At 42.6% G+C, this 21,104-nt stretch overlaps 1 protein-coding gene across 4 annotated transcripts in view; it reads left to right on the top strand.

The window, feature by feature from the left end:
* The window catches only part of BLNK (B cell linker), a 75,478-nt gene that overhangs the window by 8,214 nt on the left and 46,160 nt on the right, over window positions 1-21,104 (top strand). For all 4 annotated transcript variants that reach the window (XM_035026076.1, XM_035026068.1, XM_035026094.1 and 1 more), the window contains exon 2: window positions 18,111-18,176. In XM_035026076.1, the coding sequence (XP_034881967.1) occupies window positions 18,111-18,176 (66 nt within the window). The remainder of the gene's footprint in view (window positions 1-18,110; window positions 18,177-21,104) is intronic.

Here is a 21,104-nt window from a genome sequence, read left to right as displayed (position 1 = left end):
AGCTTTTCCATCTGGAAAGTAATATCCTATATTATAATAATATACAACATAATAGGGGTGTTGTAGCAGTGAATGTGTTAGAGAGGAAGAGCTCAATGGATGCTTCCTTTCCCCAAATCCCCAGATTGTGTCATTGGAGAGGCACCCACGTGGGATAAGGCAGTGTGTCTCAGAGTCCTGGTTCAAAATTAAACCTCACGAAGGGTAATAGCTTAAGGCATAAAGGCGCTATCCATACCCAATGCCCCTGCGGGCTGGAGGGCAGATTGCTAGGCTCTTGTCTCCCACACAGAAGTGGCTCAATCAACAGTTGTTGGGTTGAGAGAATGGAACACTGTTCAGGAAGAGACTGGTGATAAGAAGGAGGGAAAGGTCGGAGGAAGGAAACCATACCTAAGCCAAGGGAGTTTGGGGTGGGGGGCTGTGGCTAAGGGTGTTCCTTGGAGGGTGGAGACCTGAGCTCAAAGGTGGAAAGAAGTGTCCTCCCCATCCAATTTGTTATTTTTGCTGTTGACTTTTTAACTTCACTGGGTTCAAAGTGTAAAAAGCTGCAGGTGGAAGAATAATCTCTTAAACACGTGAAGCGTCGTAATGTCCACAGTTGATCCCCAGCAGGAAGGAAACGGTCATTTTATTCTAGCGCAAACCACTATGATAGAATAAAATACAAACATGAGAAATATACTTTCACGAAGAAAATGTCAAATGTAATACCAAATCCTTGGAAAACTGGGGCCTCAATGTCTATGTGACTATTTTGCCTTTTAAACAGTCTTTACGGCCTTTTCAGGGTCAAAGTTCTTTTGTTTTTTTTTTTAACAGTAGAAGGTCTTTTCATTTCCTATCCTCTCCACATTCAAAAATGATCACATTGCAAACCAGTTACAGATGACTGGGCCTAATAAACCTGATGAATGCTGAAAACAACCTCTTGACACGATTAAAACAAAAGCAATTTCGGCAAATACCTCCAAATAAAATGGGGGAAAATCTGCTTTTTTTTTTTTTTTAAGATTTTATTTATTTTTTCGACAGAGAGAGACACAGCGAGAGGGAACACAAGCAGGGGGAGTGGGAGAGAGAGAAGCAGGCTCCCCGCCAAGCAGGGAGCCTGATGTGGGGCTCGATCCCAGGACCCTGGGATCATGAGCTGAGCCGAAGGCAGACGCTTAACGACTGAAGCACCCAGGAGCCCCGAAAATCTGCTTTGAAACTGCTAATGAGGGGCACCTGGGTGGCTCAGTCAGTTAAGCGTCTGCCTTCTGCTCAGGTCATGATCCCGGGGTCCTGGGATCGAGTCCTGCTGAGCAAGGAACCCACTTCTCCCTCTGCCTGCCACTCCCCCTGCTTGTGTGCTCTCTCTGACAAATAAATTAATAAAATCTTAAAAAAAAAAAAAAGAAAAAACTGCTAATAACCATTTTACAAGTACAAGGTTTCCTTTTGGGGTGATGCAAACCTTCTGCAACTAGGCAGTGATGGTGGTTGCGAGCATTGTGAATTTCCTGAAGGCTGTGAATTTTTCATTATGTGTATTTTACCACAATAAAAAAAGTGATAATGAAATTATTTTCCATGCTTACCATAAAATACTATATTTCGGGGGCCCCTGATCATATTTTTGTTTGACCAATTAGATACTGTTTTGAAGTGTTTTTAAATGTATTATTAATAAGCACTTCTGGATGGTTTTTAAGAATTGCAATGCTTCTTTCCACTTCAGTCACTACACCTGATATTCCCCAATATCTCTTTTACTCAGATCTCAGTGAAATGAGCTTAACTGAGTCTAATTTTTTCAAGGTATTGGAAATACTGTCCCTCAAAATCATTCTTTACTCCCTGAAAATATCTTTGCTTTTAGATGGATGGTCAGACAAGTGGGTGACAATATTATATTATACTACATAGACATAGGCAAGACTCATTTTTTTTTCCCCATCAAGGTTAATCTTTAAAGAAACAAGCTCAAATTCTTAAAAACACATTCCTTCTCTAGCATCACGTAGGCTTAGGTTTTCGGCATTTTCCGAAACGTGATTAGAATTATGTGTCACATCGTCTTACAGATTTATTGTTTGGGAGTTATCAGTCCCACATGGTAATTTTCATGCTGGTGGAGGAGAGACCGTGAACATAGCAAAATTTCTGCCGTGTGCACCATGTTAGAACCAAGAGCATACCAAAGCTGAGCATGGTGACAGGATTAAATAACATGACCTCTGGGAACTCTTCCAAACAGTCTGTCACCTGTGGATACAGGAGCCTCCTGGAACTTTTTTGAGTTTTGCAATCTTCTTGTGTATCATTTTGGGGAAGAAATTTCCCTTTACCCAAGCCCCTCCCTGCTGCATGACTGGCTGAGTGCAGGGACCAGCAAGGTTGCCTCGGTGCTCAGAGGAAGGAAAGGGCTGCATCCTTGCAGGCCCCGCAGACCAGGAAGGGGGAAGAGCTGTGACAGATTATACTGTCACACCAAGTGGCAAATCTTCTAAGAACTTTTTAAAACTAGTTTAGCGTATTTTCCTTGCCATCTCATCAGGATGCCACGTCCCATGCCTAGCTGCCTCTGATAGGGTAAAGCGTGTCACGATTTTTTTTTTAAAGGATTCAGGGTATTAGTAGGATTATCCCTACTCCTGCTTGTGCCAAGTCAGCCCAGTTTGTGTCTGCTTATAACCCAGATCAGCAGTTCAGACACGCCGAAGACGACCACAAAATATTTGCAGATCTCAGTGGGAAAAAGAAAGAAAGAAATGGTAGAGGGTTTGGAGAAACTTGCACGTTACTTTCTCTGGTTAATAGCTGGTTAAGAACCCTGACAGTGAGATGCTCGCAGGTAGGGGCACGCAGTTCTCTACTCCAGGGCTCCTAGGTGGTTTTTCTGACTAGGGCGCTGAGAAGGGACTCATGGGGACATGGTGCTCTGGTGAGTCCAGCCACTCTGGCTCTCAACATGGCCCAGACTCCAGAGGGCCCCCAACCACATTCCTGCCCTCCCCTCACCTGCCTGCACTACTCTCTCCCACTTCCTCTACCACCTGTCCCTTCCTCTTTGTTCTCTGCCCCTCCCTAAAGACCGAACAAGACCCCTAGGAGCCCGCACTCCCCTCTGGCAACAAGTCAGCTCTTGGGGACCAGCAGCAGGGCAGTAGTGGGGACATGTGTCCCCAGTAAAAACTGCTTGGTTGGTAGAGGGATTGGATGTCTTCTCTAGGGACAGAGAGACAGAAGTGCCCAAAGAAGCACGTGCTGAAGCCCACCACCAGCCCACGTGAGGGGTCAGGCTGAAACAAGCCAGCACAGGTTATCCAGGGCTGGTTGGGAGCATGGGCTCTGGAGTCAAAAGCCCTGGTTTGTTTGTTTGTTTTTAAGATTTTATTTATTTATTTGCGAGAGAGAGAATGAGAGACAGAGAGCACGAGAGGGAGGAGGGTCAGAGGAAGAAGCAGACTCCCCGCCGAGCAGGGAGCCCGATGCGGGACTCGATCCCGGGACTCCAGGATCATGACCTGAGCCGAAGGCAGTCGCTTAACCAACTGAGCCACCCAGGTGCCCTAAAAGCCCTGGTTTTCAATCCCAGCTGTCATTTACTAAGTGTAGGACCTGGGGCAAATTACTTAACTTCTCTGAGCAAATATTTTCTCATCTACAAAAACTGAGATCATCACAACCATGTGAATATACAATGTCTATGTGAATCCAGTACAGATCTAGACACTTAGAAGTAATGAAGATGATCCATCTTATGTCATGTGGTTATTTTTTCACCACAAGAAGCGATGAGGATAATAAAGGGCCTACGTCACAGGGTCGTGAGGGCTAGCCGAGGTAATGCGTGCAAAGCACCGGGCACAAATACACGTGTGTATTCTCACACAGCAGGCTTCTCCTGCTGCTGCTGTTGATGATCGGAGTCTGACACCGGCCCGCCTTCCTGGGCTTGCACTGTAACCGAGGCACAAAAATGTAGAACAGTCCCTGCCATGGAAAAGCTGAGCCTCTGGCAGGAGCCTCCAGCAGTGGGTGGAAAGGGAAAGAACAGGGTGTGATGGAAAGGACTGGGGGAATCTTTAGCTAATCAATCTTGGGGCAAAGGCAACATTTCTCTAGAACTTAGTTTCCTCCCCTATAACAAGAGGGGATTGACCCAGGATATTCCTAAAGTCTTTCCCACTGCCAAGTATCTGTGACAGGTAAACCTTAATGACAGGTAAACCTAGGAGTCGGAGTTCCCAAGCTGTATGGCCTGAGACAAGCATCATGATCTCTCTGGGCCTGAGGATCTGCATCTGGGACATGGGTCGGGGGGGTGTTACCTCCACCTTGGGAGGCTTCCTCCACCATGGAAGGGGCTGTCAGAACTTCCGTGCCATCTCCAGCGTGGACCCCTCGGCTGCTGAATTTGCAAATCTAAATATAGCACCAATGATAACACAGGAAGGAGGGGCATGAGGATGCTGAGCCGGGACTAGAACCCTGAGCTGGGACTAGCAGAGGCTGTGGCGAGGCAGAGGAGGGGAGCCCCAATTGGACAGGCTCTGCTGCATGCAAATAGCAGAACAGTCACTAAAAAGAGGCATTCTGTTTCAAGATGACAATTTGTAACCAGAGACTTCAGCTTTGAGACAGAAATTATCCAAAAGGAAGATATTTTGTGTGAATCGGAGAATCCCCCAGTCCTCTGGTTTCACATAAGTCAGAAGGTTGTTGTCATGTGATTTGGGGACAGAAGGGACCCCTTTCCTGCATTTACAGAGGGAAGGATCTGTGTTCAGTTTCATTAGCTCTGTCCTGCACGTGCCTTTCTCAGTGTGTATTCACGGAGTACTTGTGGACTAAAGAAAACAAATGCAGGTCCCCCATCTGTAAATTAAGATAAATAGTATTTTTTTAAAGATTTTATTTATTTATTTGACAGAGAGAGAGACAGTGAGAGAGGGAACACAAGCAGGGGGAGTGGGAGAGGGAGAAGCAGGCTTCCCACTGAGCAGGGAGCCTGATGCAGGGCTCGATCCCAGGACCCTGGGATCATGACCTGAGCCGAAGGCAGATGCTTAACAACTGAGCCACCCAGGTGCCCCAAGACAAATAGTATTTTAAGATAATATTTTAAAAATCAAAATGAAGGACCAAAAAAAAAAAAAAGTTCATGATAAACAAGATGTTGACATTTTAAATGAAGACAGGACCAGTACTGCCGATTTATTTTGCCTCAGACCCCAGGACAGTCCACCTTGCAGTCATCAGTTCTTCCTTCTGCCCAGCTGAGGCCCTAAAGGGCATCTTGATGTCATCCCTCTAGTATCCCCCTGCCTCGGGGTGAGCTTTCCTACTGGTCGCCTGGCCACCAGTGTCCCCACCCTGAGGCGCTGCTCCATTCTCCGCCCCTAATCAGGGTGGGTTTTCATGGGTTTCCTGCTGCCTATAACCCATCTCCTTGACCTAACAAGGCCCTTGACTCCCTGTCCCCAGCCTCCAGCCTCATCTTTGATCACACCCTTCCCCAACACCCCACATCCTGCTGCTCTCAGCTTTTCACCAGTCCCCAAATATGGCAGAAAGTCTCACATCTCAGCCTTTGCCCTTGCGGTTCCTGCCTGCAGCTGCTCTTCCTCACTCTTTTGCTTGGTGGATTCCCATTTTCCCAGCAGGGTCCAGCTCCCAGGACACTTCAGCTTAAGACCTCAAGTCAGCCAGGTCCTCAGAGACCTCTGATCTGCCCCATGCCCAGCAAAGGATACTTTCTATTTTTACATGTATGTATCATATGAATTTCTAGAGATCCACGTGGATTCCTTCCATAAACTGAAGCAACAAAACTATTTTGAGTTTAGGAAAGAAAGTTTAAGCTACAGCATAGAAAAGATGTCCCATGAACCAGATCACAGTTCAGAAGTAGCTGTTAGCCCTGGAGATGACACGACCAATCCGTAGTACTGTCGGAAGTGCTAGAAATCCAGGGTAGACAGAAGTAAAATGCAGAGCTTCGGAAGACCTGAGCGTCCCTGGAATCCAGTCTTCTCAGTTTACAAGAGAAAATGAGGCACTGAGTGGCAACAAAAATTGCTCAGATGGGCACAGCCAGGAAGTAGCAGAGATTAGAGTAGAATCGACCTCTCTGGACCCCGGTCTTAAGTGGCCTCCTTCCTGTGCCCGAGAAATTATCTGGAAGGGGGAAGGAGCCACTTAAGCTGGGCCTTGGACTGAGGGGATGGAATGAGAACAACTGTGGGTTCATAGCAGTTGTTATGATTAACAGTTAACAATAATTAACTGTGGGTTAATTATGTCTAAAAATGTCTGTTGGATCCAAATTATGAGGGTCTTTGAATGCCAAGCAAATGAGCTTGTATTTCATCACATGGGAAATGGGGAGACCTTGAAGACCCCTCATGCGTGGGGTGGCACGATGAAGAGGGGCAATGTAAGAAAATGCATTTGGAGGAGGGGAGAGATGGAAGGAGGGAGACCAGAGGGGCGGCCACGGGCGTCGTCCATTGCCCGCAGGATCACAATGGCTGTGACCACAGGAGCGGGCATGATGAGACAGAGACAGGTAAGGTCATCCAGAGGTGAACTGACACAAGTGATGATGGGACACAGAGAGTCAGACAGAAAGAAAGGGTCCAAAAAAAGCCCAGAGGTTTCAAGTCTAAGGATAAGGGTACCAGATTATAAATTGTATTGTCTTCTTAGTCTCTTCCTTATCAGAAGTCTTCAACTTTCTATAATATGCTGGTGTTGAAATTTCAACAGCAAAAATAAAAGATACTACTGAAATGATGAGTAGCATCTTAAAAAGAAATCCAGAGTCAATAATAGGAGATCATTTAAACACCTAAGAAAGGAGAAAGTCAGATAAAGGATCAGCAGACCTAGTGATGATCTTTATGTTTTTAAAAATTCCTTCATCGTGTAAAGTAGTTAAGAGAATGGATGTCTTCTTCGCTTCTATATATGTATATCAAGGAAAATGTTAGAGAGATTGCTACTCCAGAACGATCTTAGGAACATATATGTTGGAGGTACCAGCCAGATGTGAGGAGAGCACAAATGTTCTAAGGTACGGAACTAAGTAGATGTAGATAATTCACAGGAAAGAGCCGGCCGTCAGCAGGGTGCCAAGAGCTCTGAGTGAGTGAATAACTCTGAGCCAAAGGAAAAAGCAGGATTATTCGGGAGACACCGTGGAGCTGCTACAGGCTCTTGAGGAGGGTGTGGCCTGGTGCAAGCTAGGGTTTAGGAACAGGAACTGAGAAGGGCCCTGACAAGCCCTCACACACAGAGGACCAGCCCCACGGATACTGAAAAGATAAAGCTCCAGCCCCAACCTCGGTTAAGATTTGGGGAGGAAGAAGAAGGAAGGATTTATCTGCTCTTTCTGTTTGCAAGAGTCTCTTTTGTCTAAGACCCTCTTTAATCCATTCCTAAATCCAGATTAAGCAAGGATTTTCTCTGATTAACACTGCTTTGCATTCCACCTTTCCTGGAGAGATCTAAGTGCAAAAACCTTCTAAAACCTGCCTTTCAGGGTCCTCTATGAATGCATTAAGGAGCTAAAAGGAAAGCAAGATGTTTTCTGATCCTTTTGTTTTTCTACTAAATTTCAAAAAATATACTTCTTGCAGATAATACCATCTTTTATTTTATTTTTTTTAAATAGGTTTCCTCATCTTTTTTTTTTTAAGATTTTATTTATTTATCTGACAGAGAGAGAGCACAAGCAGGGGGAGTGGCAGGCAGAGGGAGAGGGAGAAGCAGGTTCCCCACAGAGCAGGGGGAGCCCAATGCGGGGCTCAATCCCAGAACCCCAGGATCATGACCTGAGCCAAAGGCAGATGCTTAACCAACGGAGCCACCCAGGCGCCCTAATGCCATCTTTTAAATCACCTCCTGTATTTAATAAAAATTATTGGAAAGGTATTTTGTAAAATAGGAATTTTCTGAGACTAGTTTTTGGTGATCTGGCCAAACTATCCACGTGCAGCCGTCTTCCCAGTGCTCCCTTGGTTCTGATGGAGCCCTGCGTCCACCAATCCATCCTTCCTGCATCTGTTCTGTCCCTCTCCATCCCGGGGCTGCTCTCAACCTGCAGACACCTTTCTGAAGGGCATTTAGCATCTATGGATTCTTCTCCTCATGTTCTCTTAGCTGATGGGTCTTTCCTGGGGAATCTCCAAATGGTAATGCTGCTGGTGGTTCTCAGCCTTGGCCACACAACAAAATCACCTGAGAGCCAATGGTGTGGGGGGGAGCCTTGGGTATGAGGACTATTAAAAGCACCCTAAGTGACTCTATTGTGTAGCCAAAATCAAGACCTCCTCCTCCTCCAAGAAGATGTATGGAGACTGCCCATCGATGTAATCTCTTACCTTCAATTCAGAAATATTCAATGAACAAGGCTGGGCTGTTTGTGTTCAGCTCCTGGAGCTGGAGTCCCCGCTCTGGTGCCAGGTTGCCAGAGAACAGAAGGCAGGCAGACGGAAAGTATCTCTGGGTCAGATTTGTATTGATCTGAGCATCCGTGAAGGTAAAAGCCTGATCGTCGGCACCCACAGTTCATCCTTTTTGCTTGTTCTCCCTATTAAGAGCAGACATCACACCATTGACTAAAACTCCTACTTGCCAGTATGTTAGTTTCCTGGGGAGAGAGAGTGTCTGTGTAAGCCTTCAGCATCCCATTTGGAGTAAAGACTTGAAGATATTTCAGCAATACAGGCAGGTGGGAAAATACTCTGGAGGTTGGGAGTGGGGGGGGCCTTCTCTTGTGCTCTTTGCGATTAAGCCTGGTCTAGAAGCAGATAAACCCACCTTGCTTCTTTTAATAAAGGTTCTCAGCCTCCTGTGTGCATAAGAATCACCAGTCCCAAGAAGGTTGTTAAAATGCCGATTGCTGGGCCCCACCTGGGATTTTTATTCCATTGGGATGGTTGAGGACCCAGCAATCTGAGTTTTTGTTTCTAATTTAATTTAATTTTTTGACCAGCACAGTATTTTTACTTGTACTAAACTTGCTGTTGATTAAAATGTTCTCTTCTTACACTTGAATACAGCTGACTTTATGGAAGCATTTGTCAGTTCTAAAGGCACCCTAAGAACTCAAAATAATTCATGTTTGCAAAGGTATTTCTGTAGGTTAAAGATCTAAATGCCGCTCATGTCAGGGCACATAAATACCCCGTTTTATGCAGAACTGTGGTTAGTGGGCGATTCCCACATGTTGGTAGCAATCAGCCACGCCAGGCTGGGGAGTGTTCTCAGTCAACCCTCCCTGCTGCCACCCGTCACCCTTCCCCCAAAAGACACGGACAAAACAACAACAATAACAGAGACACCCCACAACCAAACCCAATCCTGGAGCACCTTCTGGCCTGGAGGAGATCAACCCCGGTGGGAAGGCGTCCCCTTCCCATCTCTAGCGCACATCACTGATAGGAGCTTTGTTCCTGGTCTAAACTGGTCTCCAAGGGTCTTCTGCAAGACAAGCCTCTACGATGAACTGAAAAGGCCTACGTGGGCAGGCACTTTACATCCATTATTTATTCTCTTCACAGCAACACTGCGAGGTAGATATCTTCATTTTACAGTTGCTAGCGTTAGGTAGTCTTCAGACCCTCCTCTAGAAAGCACTGTTTCAGAGAGTGATCTGGGTTTGAAGAAACAGGAGGGAACCTGAGATGGACTCTCTCCTGCCCCTTGGGCCCAACCCCTCCCCATCCAAGGCCCACAGAAACAAGGCCTCCAGCAGATCTTCTCCACACCTCTTGATCCTGGTCTGCTCGGGTCTGGTCTGACCTTCTCTCTCCCCTCCCTCAAGTATAGGGGTCCTGACATTTCACTGCTCCCTGTCACACCCACCCAGATTGGAGTTTCAGCTCATTAAAAGCCCCTCTGTTTGCAGGGGGAGGGAAGGTACAGGTAAAGACTGGCTGGCTAAGCAGACAAAGCCTCAGGATCATGGTCACTTACAAAAATGTTTGAGATATAAGTGGAAAATGCAGGTTATGAAATGTCAAGTATGATCTTAATTATGTAAAATCTCTACCTACTATATACATGTGTAGCAAAACATTGGAAGGCTGTTTAATTAAATGTTAATAGTGGAGGCTGGAATTAAGAGTGAAGTTTTAAGTATTATTTCCAAATTTTTATACATCTGTGACGTGTAGCCACCATGATAGTTTCACTGCCCTAAAAATCCCCTGTTCCACCTATTCATCCTTCCCTTCCTCCTCCCGAACTCATGACCACCACTGATCTTTCTACTGTTTCCATAGTTTTGCCTTTTCCAGATTCCAGTTGGAATCATACCATATGTAGCCCTTTTAGCCTTTCAGGATTATTCACTTAGCATGTATTACTTTTTTTTTTTTATCAGAAATAAAGTCACAAAATTAAAAACTGTACAACCTATGTGACCAGCCATACTTACCTGGGACTCCGAAGGAAAAAAAGGTCACATTCCTTTTCGCCATTCGAAATACAGTACCCCTATAACCACTTTTACCAGATTTCCTGCCGTTGGAATTCTGGGAGTCCCAGGGCTGCTTACACAACCCACACTGCTCCATCCTGGCTCTTGCTTGTCTCCAGATCCATGAGCCCGTCTTCCTTGAGCCATTCCCCCCCTCCCAGATGGCACCCTGAGGCTCTTTCCACCTTTGGCCACAGGCCCTTTCCTCATTTCCACACAACCCAACAGACTTATTAACACGTAGTAAGTCTCTGCTGAAATTTGGGGAATAACAGAAAGGAAGCATAACACAGAGAATGATTTATATTTACCACTAGACAAGGCTTCGCTCAATGTCCTGGATCCTTCTTCAGGTCTTCCCAGCTTTGCTCCCAGCCATAGACCATTCTAAAGGCCAGCTCACCTCTGCACTGTAGAAATCCTTCTGGAGGTCAACCTGTGGAGGGACCAACAACCAGGAGGCCCCAGGAAGACGGGAAACATCCAGGTAGCAAAGCCCAAGTCCTGTGCCCCACATGCTCATCTTCCTCGAATCCTGTTCTGGAGGAGAGTCTTTACAGACTGAGTGACAGCCCGTTTCTCACAGACAGGGATATGGTCATGTCTTAGGCCCAAGGTCACCAAATGGTCCCTATCATGCGGCTCTGCGCCAAGCAGGTCCAGTCCCTTTTTCACTGTTGCAAATGGGAGGGGCACTTTCATCCTTCACCACCCCCCCCACGCCCATCACCACTCTGCTGCTTCCGCAGACTATGGCTCAGGAAGAAAGCACATGACTCTCAAATAAATAAAAATATACAGGCAGAGGGTAGTCTAAATCCACACAGAGAAAAGCCCAGAGTCCCACAAAGGAGGGACAGCCCAGGAAAACCCACGCCCCAGTGAGGTTGTTGAACTGACCGCTCAGATTCATTGTCTGAAACTTCGCACTGGGATTCAGGAGTTTTCCCCAAGCATCTGTTTGCTTAATTTAGGCACAACTGAAAGGCCCACAGCACAAAAGGGGGTGGAGGGTCGCCTCCTGACCAGTAAAGTCAGCCCCAAGCAAATGGTCAGAAATGCAAATTATCCGACCCACTCTGGACCTACCCAATCAGAAGCTCTGGGGGCGGGGCCCGCCTTCTGCGTTTCAATAGCCCTCTCCGGGATTCAGGTGCAGTTGAAGGTGGGAAGCCGCTTCTTTGAATGCAAAAAACTGCTGGGAACTTTCTTTCTTTCTTTTTTTTTTTTTTTTAAGATTTTATTTATTTATTTCAGAGAGAGAGAATGAGAGAGAGCACATGAGAGGGGGGAGGGTCAGAGGGAGAAGCAGACTCCCTGCCGAGCAGGGAGCCCGATGCGGGACTCGATCCCGGGACTCCAGGATCATGACCTGAGCCGAAGGCAGTCGCCTAACCAACTGAGCCACCCAGGCGCCCTGCTGGGAACTTTCAAACAATGATTTGTCCAACTCAGAACTTGTGGGATCTAAATCTTTTGAGATCCAGGCTCAGCCTGGGGCACACAGCTTCAGGGTGTTGTTAAAAACTAAGCTTGTTGACATTAATTCAAAAGCTTGAAAAAAATTTTAAATCAGTGACAAAGGAGTGAATGTATGATTTGGTTTATATGAGTATTATATTTTATATACTAAATTATAATTATTTGTATAATTAGCTTACTATTTTAAAATGCTGAAATGCCACGCTGCTTAAAAATATGTATTAACATCTTTTGTTTCTTTTCTTTTTTTCAAGATTTTATTTAAATTCAAGTTAGTTCTAGTTTCAAAGGTAGAATTTAGTGATTCATCAGTTGCATATAACACCCAGTGCTCATTCCATCAAGTGCCCTCCTTAATGCCCATCACCCAGTTCCCCCATTCCCCCACCCACCTCCCCTCCAGCAACCCTCAGTTTGTTCCTTAGAGTTAAGAGTCTCTTATGATTTGCCTCCCTCTCTGTTTTCGTCTTATTTTATTCTTCCTTCCCTTCTTCTATGTTCATCTGCTTTGTTTCTTAAATTTCACATATGAGTGAAATCATATGGTGTCTTTCTCTGATCAACTTATTTCGCTTAGCATAATACTCTCTTGTTCCATCCACATCATTGCAAATGGCAAGATTTCATTCTTTTAGATGACTGAATAATATTCCATTTATATATATACCACATCTTCTCTATCCATTTATCTGTTGATGGACATCTGGGATCTTTCCATATTTTGGCTATCGTGGACATTGCTGCTATAAATATTGGGGTGCATGTGTCTCTCTTTGAATCACTATGTTTATATCCTCTTTATAAATACCTAATAGTGCAATCGCTGAGTCATATGGTCGTCCTATTTTTAACTTTTTGAGGAACCTCCATACTGTCCTTCAGAGTGGCTGCACCATTTTTCATTACCACCGACAATGGAAGAGGGTTCCCCTTTCTCTGCATCCTCAACATCTGATGCTTCCTGAATTGTTAATTTGAGCCATTCTGACTGGTGTGAGGTGATATCTCATTGTGGTTTTGATTTGTATTTCCCTGATAATGAGTGATGTTGAGCATTTTTCATGTGTCTGTTGGCCATTTGTATGTCTTCTTTGGATAAATGTCTGTTCATATCTTCTGCCCATTTCTTGATGGGATTGTTTATTTTGGGGGTGTTGAGTTTGATAAATTTTTTATAGATTTTGGATACTAGCCCTTTATGTGATATATCATTTGCAAATATCTTCTTCCATTCCGTGGGTTGCCTTTTAGTTTTGTTGATTGTTTCCTTTGCTGTGCAGAAACTTTTTATCTTGATGAAGTCCCAATAGTTCATTTTTGCTTTTGTTTCTCTTGCCTTTGGAGACGTGTCTAGTAAGAAGCTGTTGCAGCCGAGGTCAAAGAGGTTGCTGCCTGTGTTCTCCTCTAGGATTTTGATGGATTCCTGTCTCACATTTAGGTCTTTCATCCATTTTTACTTTATTTTTGTGTATGGTGTACGAAAATGGTCCAGTTTCATTCTTCTGCATGTGGCTGTCCAGTTTTCCCAACACCATTTGTTGAAGACACAGTCTTTTTCCCATTGGATATTCTTTCCTGTTTCATTGAAGATTAGTTGTCCATATAGTTATGGGTCCATTTCTAGGTTCCCTGTTCTCTTCCATCGATCTATGTGTCTATTTTGTGCTGGTACCATACTATCTTGATGATTACAGCTTTGTCATACAAACTTGAAGTCCAAAATTGTGATGCCTTCTGCTTTGCTTTTCTTTTTCAATTTTCCTTTGGCTATTCGGGGTCTTTTCTGGTTCCATACAAATTTTAGAATTGTTTGTTCTAGCTCTGTGAAAAATGCTGGTGTTATTTTGGTAGGAATTACCATATTAACATCTTTTTAAAACATATATCAGGTAAGTTTTGTTCTTAATTTTATTTTTGTTACGTGAACATGGCTGTGTCTTCACAATTTTAAAAATTAAATTGTGATCCTATTATTCTCTGCCATCCATGGAAGGATATCTCTGAAAGGACTAATCAAAGAGAAGCTGTTTTATGCTTATTTTCACCTAACCATGACTTATCACAGTGAGACAGCTGGTATTTAAATCTGGGAACAGTCCACCTGTATATTCCTTTTGTATATGCTTTATGTTGTAGTAGAGCAAAAAAATGCTCCAAAGTGGATGCCAGAGAGGAGGAAAGGTGTGCATCACACAGTTGATGTGCATCACACAGACTCTTCGATAAAATGAGCTGAGAGCATCATCACATCTTGGTTTGGGGGACACTGTGTTTTTCCAGGTAACAGAAGTTTGGTGGCTGTAACTGACAGTCTGTGGGCATCAGGATTTGTGTGAACGAGAGGAGGAGGGAGGGAAAAAATTTGCACACAAAATGTATAGTTTATGAAACAATTCAATAATGTGCCATAATTACAAATTATAATTATAATTATTTTAATAATATATAATGAAAAGAAATTAGGAAGGGCCAAAAAGCATCAGATACCAAGTTGAGCAAATGACAAAATCACATCAAACTCTTGCAACAGTTTACATCTGTTTATCTACACCTGCAGCAAAGTTACTTATACAAATCAGCCCCTTACTCTGTGTCCCATTCTTGACAAACTTCAGAGAACATCCTTTATTCTGACTCCTTTTGTCCTTGAACCTAGTTAAGGATTAATTCAGCCTGAAGGTGTTTTTTTCGATTACAGTCAGCTTACAGCCAGAGTTGCCTTCTGTTCTGCACTGGAAACTATTAAATTGCCTCCCAATCAAACCATTCCAACTTCTCTCTCTCTCTCAATCTCTCCTTCTCTCCACGCCCAGACCTCTTATCTTTCATTTTCCCTCATTCCTCTGTCTCAGAGATTCCCTAGAGTTCTGCAGGAAAAGGAGATAGGGGTTTGGTGCAGGATATATGTGAACAAATTCTAGAATCCTGTGGCGTTCTGAGGCAACTCAAGGGTCCAGCTCTAGGATCCCTCTGTGTGTCTCAGATGGGCAGGTGGTCCCCCTTCTCCCTCATCCATTCTTTCTTCTCTGCTGCTGAACCTGGGGTTTGCTGAGTTCTCATATGAATGGAATTAGTGAGTGCAGCCTCCCTAACTGGGGATATAAAATATGGTCTCATTTCCTCTGTTATACAAATTACCACTTGGCACTGACCTCTCCCCACATCCCAACATGGGCCCCTCAGTGGGTCCCCCAGTTTTGTAGACAATTTCCCAAGATGCAGCTTAAGGTTGTCCTGAAAGAAGTTTCTCTTATCCTTCTACTCCACCCTCCAGCCTGTCTTCCCTCTGCGCTTCGCTCCTCCAAGCCCATGGAACACACCTTTCCCCACAGCCCGGCTGAGGCCAGGGTACGACAACCGCCAGGATACCACTGAATATTCAGGGGCAATTGGAGGAATTCTCTCATTGCAAATGGCTAGTGATGGTGCCAGGTAAGGCTCTTCTCAGAGATGGAGCCCGAACCCAGCCACTCTTGTATCCCTCCCCACCTGCCCACCAATGAATATCCTTCAGGTTGGTCTATGCTCTTCAGGATTAGCTCCTAACAGTCCATTAGACCTGGAAGGGGAGAGAGCTCCCTAAAATCCCCAGTGCAAGTTCCCATTCCTTATTTGAGAGTCTTCCTTTTGCCAGAATAGTTGAGGGGAGGAGGGTCTATCCCTACCCAGTAAATCTCACCCCACCCCTCAGTGCCCAATGGCTCTCAGTCAACAACTACAGCAGAACATCAGCCTCGGTGGGTTAGTTAGCCTTAAATTAACACTCAGCAGCAGAGACGCCAACAGGCAGGCCAGGCAGCACTCCTCCAGCAAGCTGCCTCCCATGCTCTAACTGCTCCATCCACGCTGAAGAGCTTGGCAACACGCGTATCCTAAATCCATGCAGAGCCAGGGAATGTTCCTCCAGATTCCCCCTAGTCAACAGGGTTTCATAGACCTCTGCTAAACTTAATTGTGCAACGCTGTTCATATTACCCAATGCAAGGCCTATCTCCCAGAGTTAGAGAAATCTGCAATCAGGTTTATGGGAAATCACAATTTTCTCCGAGAACAATGGCTGTGTACGAGATTTACATTTTGTTAACTATAGGACCCAAGCACATTGTTTCCTCAGAACAAAGGAAGGGCTTGCCTGAAAACTGAATTCAACTATCTTACTCTTTGAGGACAGAACCGTGTGAAATTGTGTATATATATATATATATATATATATATATATATATAATTTAGGCATATATAAATATAAATAAGAAATATATTTTATATATTTATATACATCATTTTATATACAATATAAAATTAAGTATGTATATTTCGTACATGACACATGAATATATATTTACATGTAAATATATATAAATATAAGTACATATTTTTAAGTCAGAAAGTTATTATGAAGAGGAAAACCATGGCCCTGTACTCCGAACCTGTTTACATTTTTCTTTATATATCCATATAAAACATGATAGAAATGATATATGCACAAGGTATGAACATTCAAATCATATAGAAAAATCTTCATTGTAAAGAGGAAGTCTCCTTTTTATAAAACGGAGGCCCCCATCCCCCCTCGAGCTGCCAGCTTTCACTCCACAGTCGATACAAGGGTCAGCTATGAGGACAAGTAGAGGCTGAAATCTATTCCTTCCTTGACTGTTTGCCAGGCTGTGTGCCCTGCCGCCACGCAGGTGCCCACCCAGAAGAAAGGGGTACCTTTTTCTAATTTGTATGAGGACACTCCATTCCTTGGAAAACAATCTTTGAATAACTGCTTGCATGTCCTTCTAAAAAGCTATGCATGTACTGGCTCATAGGAATGTACGTGTCCTTTCGCATCCCACAGAAAAAAATATGTGATACACATTATTCTGAACTTCCGTTCTTTTCTTCCTTGTTTGCTTTTTTCTCCTTCACCGTTTTGTTTAACTTAGTATGTGTTGGGGATTTTTTTTATGTGTCAGCAATATGGGTATGTGTTTCTTTTTTTTCTTTTTTTTTAAGTTCTGTGGTAGTCCATTGTATGGCTTTATCAAAGTCTACGTAACTAGTTCCCTTTTAATGATTGATGGGCATTTAGGTTGTTTCCAGTTTTTTCAGTGGGGAGGCAGGAAGGATTATGGTTATTATGCAAAAGGCTTATATGTACATAATGGTATGGTTTTATGACCATGTTTATAATGGTAAATTGCTAGCAGTAGAATTTCTGGGTCAAAAGGCATGCAGGTTTTAAAATTTAACAGGTATTGATTGTAACAATGTGCATTCCCAAGAATATCTGTATTTTTGTACCCCCATCTACCCAGGGTATTATCACGTTAAGTTCTGCCAATCTGATAAGTAGAACATGTCTCATTTTTGCTTTGATTTAGATTTCTTTAAATATAAGTAATGTTAAATATCTTCTCATTAGTCTGTTGGCCACTTGTCCTTTTCTGCTTGCTATGTGTTCACATCTTTTGCCCATTTCCTATTAAATTATTAATAATTACTTTGCTGAGTCATAAGATTTCTCTGTCAATCAAAACATGGAGTCATTATTATTATTGTGTCACAGATATTTCTTCCAGCACATCATTTATCTTTTGATCTTGTGCATATTACTATTTGTTCTACAGAGTTTCCAAATGTGTATGCAGCCAGATTCATTAATCATTTTCTTTATGGCTTCTGTGTATATACAACTTTTTGGTGACTGTTTTTCCAGATTCTACCTAGTCAAGTTCGCCAAAAAAAAAAATCTTGGACCTGATTTCAGCTCATGTGTCCTTCAAGGTAGCTCCATCTTGCAATGTGAATGCTCTAAGGACAATCAGTGGTGAATAGTGAGGTTTATCAGAGGGCTTTTGCCTCACATGTGTCCTCAGAATGGACAGATCTAGAAACCACAATTTGTCTTCAGAGCCTGACCCTGGCCCAGATATCCAATGGGCAGGGACAGGGACATGGCCCAATGACCACATTCCTTACAGAATCAGTCACACTTTCCCTTTACTCAAGTAGCAGATGGTCAACTTTATTAAATATAATATGATTCACACCGTTTGAGGGGTTTATTGTAGGTCTTTTTTCTTTTTGTATTCAAGAAGGACAGAAGACTTTTTTTTAAATCAACCTAGTTATTAATATTTTATGTTTAATTTGTTTCTTGCAGGCAACTTCAAAAGATGGTCCACGATATCAAGAACAATGAAGGTGGAATAATGAACAAAATCAAAAAGTAAGTTAAACTCCATAGCACTATATAAGCACTTGTTTATATAAATAACACATTATTCTAGCCTGTGCTAGGTGGAAGAGAACAAAGTTCTCTGTTACCCAAGTGAGGAGTTGCAGCCTCTTTAGCATGTAACCCTTTCTTACTCATGGCTAGAGTCCATGGTAGTAAGATCCATATTCAGGAAACATGGAAAATGAATGGGGTGATACTCAGGACACTTGGCTTTTTCCTCTCACAGCAGTAAAAGTGAGCTCTACCACTCAAGGTGCCAGCAAATGTCAACAAAGACGTTTATAGAAACAGGATAATCAGTTTCTATAACTATTTAGTTAAAGTCCACTAGGACACACTTCGAGAAATCCAAAAGAGAAGTTAGAAGAACACAGTCTTAGCATCTTTAGGATGCCATACCTGTTTTCCATATTTCCATTTTTGCTTTTTCAATTATGGCCTTAAAATAGTGTTTTCAACTGGTACTTGGAGAGGGAAAGCTAGAATTTCAAATCTTCCTGCACATCAAAAACTCTTAAGCTTTTTTTTTTTAAAAAAAGATAAAAATTGTACATACCTGTATTTGCCACTCAAAATCTAAGAGGAAAGAGGAAATGGTATTCCATTAAGTTTTTGTTTACGTTCTTTTATCCAGAAAGTAAAAGAAGTAGAGATTCACCAGGAAAAAAAATCAAAGAGTTCAGAATCACATAAAGTCAAAATCTCCCACTTCTCCATGTTCCCACCTCAACCAACTCCAGGGAAATAGACATTGTCATGAGTGAGTCTGGTATATATATCTGTATGTATGTGATATAGTACATACCTATACACACACACATTTTCATCATGAATGGCGACATACTTCATAAACCATTCTACCAACTTGCTTTGCTTAGTGGTTTTACTTAATGCTATATCATGGACGTCTTTGATGGTATGTAAAAATAGGGTATATATATTTTTTGAACAGCTTATTAATAGTCGGCTATAAATGTATTATCCTTCATTTAACCAGATATCGGAAAGAAATGTGGGAATTTAAACTGACATATTCTTGGAGGACAATTTGATAAGATCACTAAAAATTTTGTGGCCATTTCTTTCAGCTTAACTCTCATAAATAACATTTCAATAAATAATTTGTACATATTTTGAGTATACCAGAAAGCTAAACTCCTAAAATGAAATTTCTAGATGGAAGAATTTATGCCATTGAAATTTTTATTGATATTATCAAATGGCTTTCCAAAAATTTTGTACCATTTTGTCTTTTAGTGAGGGGGAAGGATTGTGAATATTCAAACATTTTATACACACATAAAGATACTAAAGTAGTTTTGAGATTGCTTGAAACAGTTCAACTTCTAAATAAGCTAAGTATCAAAAAGCAAATCATTTCCCTATGCCTTCAGAACAGTGTCTTCATTCTTTTTGGTCTTTGTTAAACTTGAAAGTAAGAAATCATATTTTATGGTGTTTTTAGACTATAAAATGCAAATGAGTCTCAATATGTATAAGTGATTATCATAAAATAGTTAAAATGGTCTTCTGCTTGTGGGGCATCTCCGAGAGGAGGAGAATTTGTCCTCATGTTCTGTCCTGTGGTGGAGAGAGCTGTGTGATTATTCTCACTTAGTATTTCTGACACATGCAGAATCTCATTGAAATGAGATAACCCTGCTAGTCATTGTTTTAATCGCTAGCAATTCTAGATTAATTATCCCACAGTTGTTAGTCTTACAATACACCAGTTTTCTCAATAATATGAAGCCTCTGTGTAAAACGTCTCTCTATTCCATGGTCAGGCATACTTAGAGTAGCCACGGAGCTCAAAGTTTTTCAGACAGTTTCTATTTTATTATGCCTATTGTTCCCAAAATACACTTAAACTTGACAAACCATGTTTCCTCTCAGCTTGGAAAATATGGCTGCCATAGTCGTTACCCTGGGTGAAGTCAGTGGCCCTTCACTTCTGAGTGACCTGCTGTTACCCTTACTCGTTGCCAGGCAACAGGTGCTACCTTGAAAGGAGGAAGCACGGTTGAACACACTGGTTTCTTAACACAAGACCGTGACAGAGTTGTCACTGGTCCATGGCCAAATGAGAAAATAAGGACCTTGAAGCGTTGGGGGTTGGCATGCAGCTGCTGGCTGCTGAGTGAGGCCCAAACCACAGCTTTTATTCCTGGTCGGTGTTCAGTGACCACCAGTCCCTTCCTGAGTCTGTCTTTTATCCCGAGATGATAACCTTAAGACATTTTGGGTGTTAAAATACCCTTTCTTTTCTCTTATGAAATGATGGCAATAACGGGTAATGGTTGGCTTGTGTTTCTCGAAATTGTACTGGTCCAGGAACAGACCCGGCGCCGTTCCTTGTTTGTTTTTGTGCTTTTTCCCCCCATAACACCGTGGCTAATCTTTCTCTCTGGACCTCATCAGAAATCTAATGATAATATCTTCCCAGCCCATGCTGGCTTGCTATGAGAATTGAATGAGATAATCAATCTGAGAACCTTTGGGGAAACAAAAAGCAGAATTTCTATGCAAATATAAATATTGTTATTTTTGCAACATTAAAATTCTGGTTTATCAGGCTAATTTTTTTGTAATCAGACATGAATTTCTGTACTGCTTTTTTCCCACAAGAAATATGTTTTGCATGTAATGGTTAACCTATGCCCTGCTTCTAAAAAAGGATGTGATGTTTTAGTAAATAAAGGCTACTGGATGTAGGTTTTATTTATATATACTGTAAATTTCATTAAGCAAATCATTCATAAATAAAATGGGCAACTATTGTTAAGAATAATAATTTACTAGAAAACTTACCCATTTCAAATAATAGAATGGGAGGTGTTATCAGAACTTATAGTAAGCCTAAAAATTGGGAAACATTTTTAAAACGTAATTTTAACTTTCTTCTTTTAGTGAGGG

This window comes from Mirounga leonina, unplaced genomic scaffold (assembly GCF_011800145.1).
Source record: "Mirounga leonina isolate KUSES-001 unplaced genomic scaffold, KU_Mleo_1.0 Mir_114, whole genome shotgun sequence".
In the NCBI taxonomy this organism is placed as follows: Eukaryota; Metazoa; Chordata; class Mammalia; order Carnivora; family Phocidae; genus Mirounga; species Mirounga leonina.
This window is presented reverse-complemented; position numbering and strand designations above follow the sequence as displayed.